The 7257-nt window shown below is 36.4% G+C and overlaps 1 protein-coding gene across 2 annotated transcripts in view; it reads right to left on the bottom strand.

The window, feature by feature from the left end:
• Positions 1-1578: 1578 nt before the first annotated feature.
• NDP (norrin cystine knot growth factor NDP) overlaps positions 1579-7257 on the bottom strand; it is a 57262-nt gene continuing 51583 nt past the window's right edge. For both annotated transcript variants that reach the window (XM_074232636.1, XM_074232641.1), the window contains one exon: positions 1579-6424. In XM_074232636.1, the coding sequence (XP_074088737.1) occupies positions 6197-6424 (228 nt within the window). In that variant the 3' untranslated portion in view covers positions 1579-6196. The remainder of the gene's footprint in view (positions 6425-7257) is intronic.

Below are 7257 nucleotides of genomic sequence, written 5' to 3'. Positions count from 1 at the left end.
TCAACCATTTTTAAAAATATGGGTACTTTGGAAGACTTATCTTTCCATGAATTTTAAAATCTATATAGTTTCTCTGAATTAACTTGAAACAATTTTTAGATGCTTTGATATATTTTACTGACATAGTCAATTAAATGATTTCTGTTCCCTGGGAGGTCACTTGAACACTAATTTTTCCTTATTTTAGCAATCCTGCTTTACAGTCCCAGGATTATGTTTGAGCAGTATACTGATGTTCAAATGCATTCTATACTAAATGCTAAATATAAACTAATACAAAATACTAAGTATATTTTACTGTGTTGTTATTGGTATTGTGAACCATGGGACCTCAATTCTTATCTAATTAGTCATCAATTTAAAATTAATTATGAGCCATCAACATAAGGGATTAGCTTGCAAAGCTTGTTCCCATTTGGCCAGACATGGTCAGGAGTGTGCATAGTTTAGAAGTTAATGGAAAAGGTTTATGGAAGGTGTAAATTGGGGCAATTGGATGATACTCAGAGAGGAATGCTCTGGATCAATAATATCCTACTGATAGACAAAGCTGAGACCCACATGTCCAATTGCTCTAATAATTTTAAACTAGGCTTTATATTGAATATGTGATAACAGTGTAGGAGGACAAACAAAGGACCTGAAAGCCTCTGCTGAGTAAATTAATGTGGCTAGAACAAACCAAAATTATGCTTCATAGTACCTACTCGGTTTTATTTATTGAATGGTAATATTACCCTTAAGGGATCTGAATTCTTTTACTCAATGAATATTGTAGTCTATCTCAATAATCATAGAAATTTGTTGGAAAAATATATGAAAGAATTATGTCACTTTTATGTTCATATATTTATATCTATTGAAGATGACTAGATAATGATGTAGACTAAAAATCCAAGATTGCATATCATAAAATAAAAAAGCAGTTAGATTTGGGTATTGAGTAGGAAACTCAGAAATAAAGAAAATATTATTTCTTTTCTTCAACAGTAGTAAAGATATTTCTTTGCTTTTGGAAACTGTCATACAGGAGGAATCATAACCACCCTTAGTTTCTTCATCTGAATTAGAGAATTTCTAAGATTGGAATAGATCTGAAAGTTATCATTGTATTTATTACCCTATGACATATTTTCCAAGTCCTTCTAGAAGTGCCATGAATGGATCTCAAAAGGGAATTTCTAGGACCAAAATTAGAAAATAAAAATAAAAAACTGTATTATTTAATTTGTAAAAATTCTAATTTTAAGAAGGGAGTTGCCTAGAAATGTCATAACTTTATAACCCAAGACACTCTGTGATGGAATAGACATTATGGACTTCCTCATTTTATAAATGTAGAAAACTGACATCTAGAGAGTTTAGGGCATTCTTTCCAGTTTGCTCAGGTAATCCATGGTTGAACTAGCACTAGAACCTGAGTATCTTTTCTTACCAATAGAAAAAAGATATTTTTAGAGGACCACAGATTGAACTGTATACTATGTAAATAATTTAGTATTATTCCTTAATGAACAAATAAGAAGAATTAACTTCATAAACCATTTTAAGGAAGGAATATGCTTAGTTAGTTAGCTTCACATTTAAAGTATACAAAACTCTTTGAGAAAAGTAGTAAAAGTGTCATTATGCTCTTTTTATTGATGGAGAAATGGAGGCCCATAGGGGTCCAACGATTTTCTTAAGACCTAATAAAAAGAAAGTAGTATATAGTATATACAGGGATTTGAACCCAGGAATTCTTGATCTAAATGTACATTATGCATTTCCTAAAATGTGTAATGGTGAAGATGCTGATACCATTTGTCAAAAAATTATGGTGAGCATTTAACTCATATGCATAGCCTTGGCTGGTCCAGAGCAGGTACCTCATAATTTCCCACCTTGATGCTCTCTTGAACTTCATTATTGTCATCATTCTGTAGATTGCATCAACTCTGAAAATTCACATCTACTTCCTCTTCTTCTTTCCTTTCTCTGATGGGGAAAGGGTCGAGACTTGACCTTGGAAAATTCCTCCAAATTCCACCATTTAAGAAATGGGCAAAAATATCCTTCTCATAAATTCCCATCTTTCTGCAGAACTTCATCATAACTGGAACCATGTACCCTCCTAATCCTCTTCTATTCCTTCTTCCAGTTCAGCTTCTTTTTAGGTCTTTCCCTCATTAGATTGTGAACTTTATGAGGTCAGGAACTAATTATTTTGACTTCTTTGTGTCACTAGAGCTTATTTAACTGGCACATAGTAGGAGCTTAAATGTTTATTGACTATTTATGCCTTATCTGGTATTATGATTCCTTCAGAGGTAATCTGTTTAATAGATTAGAAAGGGTGTTCCATACTCATCAATGCTTTATACAAATATTTCAAAGTCCCTTATAATTGATTCAACCTACATCACCCAATCTAGAGTTAAGATCCTTTATGGAATCTAAGACATCCTAATATCAAATGGTAGGGGGAGTTCTTTCCTTCTCACAGAGGCTTTTGTTTGTCATTCATGCAGTACCAAATTCTTGATTTTTCAACATCTTCTTTTCTCTTTGTCCTATTGCTTAACTTCTCATTTGAAACATCTTTCCTCCTATTCACTGAATGTTCTGGTCAACCACACCAAAACATCACAGTTAGAGCTCCTACCAGACTTGCCCAAAGGAAAATTCATTTTATTGATTTACAACTGGAAAATTTTAAGTTCATAATACAATTATTTCCTTTTGTATATGTGACAGCATTATATGAAAGGCATGTCTGTATTTATTCTATGTCAAACTCTGGAATTTTGTTAAGTCAATTGAAAGGCTCAATGAGGGGTAAATGCTTATATTAGTAATTTTGAGAATGGTTATTTCTGATTGTTGTTTGTCCTTAATTCTTTTTTCTTTTGGATTTTTGCAAGGCAATGGGGTTAAGTGACTTGCTCAAGGCCACATAGCTAGGTCATTATTAAGTGTCTAAGGCTGGATTTGAACTCAGGTACTCCTGCTTCCAGGGCCCATGCTCTATGCACTGCCCCACCTAGCGGCCCCTGTCCTTCATTCTTGAAGAAGACCATGACATCAGGGAGTGATGCCATGACATGAACATGAATTGGATTAGAATGAGGGGAGTGCTGTGCTGAGTCACCAGCCTCACTTTCTCCTTCAGAGTCATCTGAGTCCAGTGGTCAGATATGGATCAGGAAGACTGGAGATGATGCTGATTGTAAGGCAATTGGAGTTAAGTGACTTGCCCAGGGTCACAAATCAGCTCTCCTGAGTCCAGGGCTGGTACTCTATCTACTATGCAATAGTCCTGAGCAATATCACTGAATCCTCCTCTGAGGACTACAAACTTTTGTGTGTTGCAACTGCCCTGATCTTTTAAGGAATTGAAAAGTAGTATGGGATGCTGTTTACAAACAATGAAAATAACTTAATAACATTATGCAGTTGGAGTTAGGAAGACCTGGATCCAACTTCTGTTTTAGATATTATTAAATGTGAGACTATGAGTCTCTTCATTTCTCTGAGATTCAGATCATTCCTCTGTCAAATAATGATAATAGTAGCCATCTCAAATTGTAAGGATCAAAGGAAATGTGTGTAAATGATTTTATAATTAAAAGTTATTATTATTGTTACTGTTATTAATGATGATGCTAAGAGTATAGGTGTCAGTGCCAGGACAGTAGATCTATAAGAGGGAAAGGGGGAGAGCTTCCGTACTACTGGACTCACTAGACTATTGTGAATAAAGCATTTTGTAAAGCTTAACTAGCTCTTGCAGTGTGAGCCATAGTGAGCTGAAGGACTTCAGTTCTACACTTTAATATTCTCCAATCCTTCCTGGTTTGAAAACTACCCTTATTTACTTTCATTCTTATTCTACTCCCACCCTTCATTAAAAAAAAAAAACTATTAATCTAAGAAATAAATATTATATGTCTTAGTAGTCCCATCTTCCTTTTTTTTCCTTGGGTTGAAAAATGCTTCCCAGGATGCCTGCCCAATGATTATGACAAGTATGTGCATTTGATGTTATGGTGCATATCATGGGTCATTGAGTAGGAAAGGAAACCTTCCAAGGAAGGGTGAAGAAATTTGAATGGCAGGGACTGTGTAGGTTTTATATTAATGTCTAGAGTGAAGGGGTGGTGCTGTCATTGAGAATAAGAAGAAATTACCTTGTTTTATAATAGGGATTTTTGGGTTTGTGCTGCTGGGTGCTTTTCCTTTCTTCCCTTTCCCTTTCTCCTTGACTGTCCCTTCCAGTCACTGATTCTAACAGGAGTTCTTAACCTGGGTTCCATGGGGAAGGGGAGGGATCTTTATTTTCCCCTTTCTTCAGAAAGATACCTTGGTTTGCTTTGTAATTCTATGTATTTACAAATATTCCATGACTGAAGAAAAAAGTTAAGAAGCCCCACAATCTGCAGGTGAATTAGAATGGCTCCTTAAGAAGGTCATGATTTGGGGACAGTTAGTTGATGCAGTGGACAGAGCACTGACTCTGGAGTCAGGAGGAGCTGAATTCAAATGCGACCCCAGGCACTTCATAATTACCTAACTGCATGATCTTGAGCAAGTCACTTAACCCCATTGCCTTGAAAAATCAAAAAAGGTCAGATTTTTCTGTAATTTGAAACAATGAATGGGGGAATGGGGGAGGGGATGGTGGCAACTTCATTTTAGGATTTATAACCCTCAGAAAATGCCTTCTGGTCTATCTACTGTGTTGATTTTATAGGAGAAATAGTGAATTATTTTAACCTTTTCAACTGTGCTATTTTAATTATTAAATTAGTAAAGTATTTTAAAGTAGATTTTGTGGTCCACCAAGGATTCATTGCATTTTAAACCTCAAACTTGAATGATAGGCTAAATCTATGATAATTTGACTAAGAAACCATTGTGGGAGATAGTGCTATAGAGAAAGAACATTATGTGATTAGCCAGTTGACCTGAATTTGAATCCTGATTAAGTTAGTCTCTGACTGCACAGCCTTGGGCAAATAAATCACTTAAAATCTCTGGACCTCAGCTTCTTCATCTATAAAAAGAGGTGTTTGGATAAGACCACATGTCAAAAGAAGTTTTTTTCCCAGTTATCCCCAGAGTTTATTTTCCTTAAAAATCAAGGATTTCTAATTTAACAGTTCAAATAGCAGCCCAAATTGACTGTAATAATTGTCTCAAGGACCAAAAGCATCTATGGGTCCAGTGTCCAAAAGTTGAAAAAAATAGAGTTAGGCCACCATTTTGGCACCTGGTAGAAACACTGAGGAAGATGAGAAGAATATACAAATACAGCTACTTAAGCCATAGTGCATATACATATTGGTTGATATCTGAAGTTTCAGCATTTGAATACATGAATATAACTATTCCACATGCATCTATACAGGTCTTTTAAATTCTTTCCTTACACTCATTTTACTGATGACAGTCATAATTTATTTAAGATATCCTACGGGTAAATGCCCAAATATATATTGTTGTGTTTGCCCTAAGCCATTCCTAAATGAGCCAAGTAGATGTTAAGGTCTAAACATTCTAGCATCCCAAAAGAGAGCCTGAGTTTTCTTGTTAATTATTTTTAATGCCAGCTAAACTTGGTCAAGCATGTCCACATACTTGGTGTTTGGAATAGACAAGTGACAACTTTTAGCAGCAGCAGCAGCAATTGTAATCAAGATCAATGTAACGTGGAGATGAAAGTTCAACAATAGAAGAACGCTTCATAAACAAGGTTTAGACCTCCTCCTGTCCAATGTCATTTCTTCCATGGTCTCTAATGAGTGATGGCTTACTGTCTACCTTCTTTTTCCACTAATGCTCAGGAGTGGTGAGCATTGAAAGCAAAGTGGAGAAAAGATAAATATTAAAAACTACTAAAAGAACTTGGTCCAAGGGGAGGTAGAGTGGGGGGGGGGGGGGAGGAAGAGGAAACCAGAAGGATACCAAAATCAATACCCTATGTTTTCCTCTTCATGAACAAACTCATCATGTCTGTTAGTAGAACACGAACTGGCCAGGGCATAAAGTGTTATTTTTTTCCCTGACTCTTTCTATTTCCTTTGTGTTCCCAATGCCTCATCTGGAAGAAGTTAAGCTTCTGAGTCATGCAGCCATCTGTCCTTTGGGGCTCAAGAATCCCATGGCAGAAGCCACAATGCCAGCCAGTCCTAAAGCATTCTCCAGTGGGCAAGTCTTAGGAGCTGCACTCTTCACAATGACAGGAGAGGATGTACCGGTAGGTAGCTGTGAGTCTCATTCCCCCAGAACATCGAAGCCTCAGGGCCTTCAATTTGGAGGTTTGGGGCCGGCAGCAGTGACAGGTGGAGCGGAAGGGCTGCTTCAGGACAGTGCTGAAGGAGACAAGAGGCTCTGAGCGGGAGGGCTGACTGCAATGTCCCTCACACCTTGCCAACAACACCATCTGAAAGAGAGTGGAAAGGAGATAGTCAATCTAGTTTACATCAGTGTGAGAGTGCGTGTGTGCATATGTGTGGCAAGACAAAAGAAAGAACTGTGGTGCACTTGCAACCTGTGTGATCCTGGGTGAGGTCTACCTGTTTGCCACAGTTTCCTTAGCTAATAAAAGAACCAGAGAAGTAACCCCAAATAGTTTTACAAAGAGTCAGATACAATTGAAAATGATTGATCAACAAGAAAATGTATTTCCTCAAAGACATTGTGCACATTTACATACTATTTCCCATTGGTGTTTCTTTTTTTTATGAATAATTTATTTGTTTTCCAATTATATACAATTGTGGTTTCTATTTATCATTTTTGTAAGGTTTTGAACTTTACGGTCCCCCCCACACTCCCTTCCCTACCCCCACAGAAGGCAGTCTAATCATCTTTACATTGTTTCTATACTATACATTGATTGAAATTGAATGTGTTGAGAGAGAAATATCCTTGAGGAGAAAAGATAATAGTAGAGTTAGCAAAATTATATAGTATATAAGACACTTTAAAAAATTGAATAGACTTTGGTCTTTGTTTAAACTCCAAAATTCTTTCTCTGGATACAGATAGCATTACCCATCAAAGTACACTAAAATTATCCTTGATTATTGCATTAATGGAATAAGCAAGTCCATTAAAGTTGATCATCACCGCCATGTTGCTGTTACCTGTGTACAGTATTCTTCTGGTTCTGCTCATCTCGGCATCAGTTCATGCAAGTCTTTCCAGGCTTCTCTGAAATCCCATCCCTCTTTGTTTCTAATAGAACAATAGTGTTCCATAACATACATATAC

The sequence above is a fragment of the Macrotis lagotis genome, chromosome 1, assembly GCF_037893015.1.
Source record: "Macrotis lagotis isolate mMagLag1 chromosome 1, bilby.v1.9.chrom.fasta, whole genome shotgun sequence".
Classification (NCBI taxonomy): Eukaryota; Metazoa; Chordata; class Mammalia; order Peramelemorphia; family Peramelidae; genus Macrotis; species Macrotis lagotis.
Note: the sequence above shows the minus strand (reverse complement) of the source record. Positions and strands in the feature narration are given on the sequence as shown.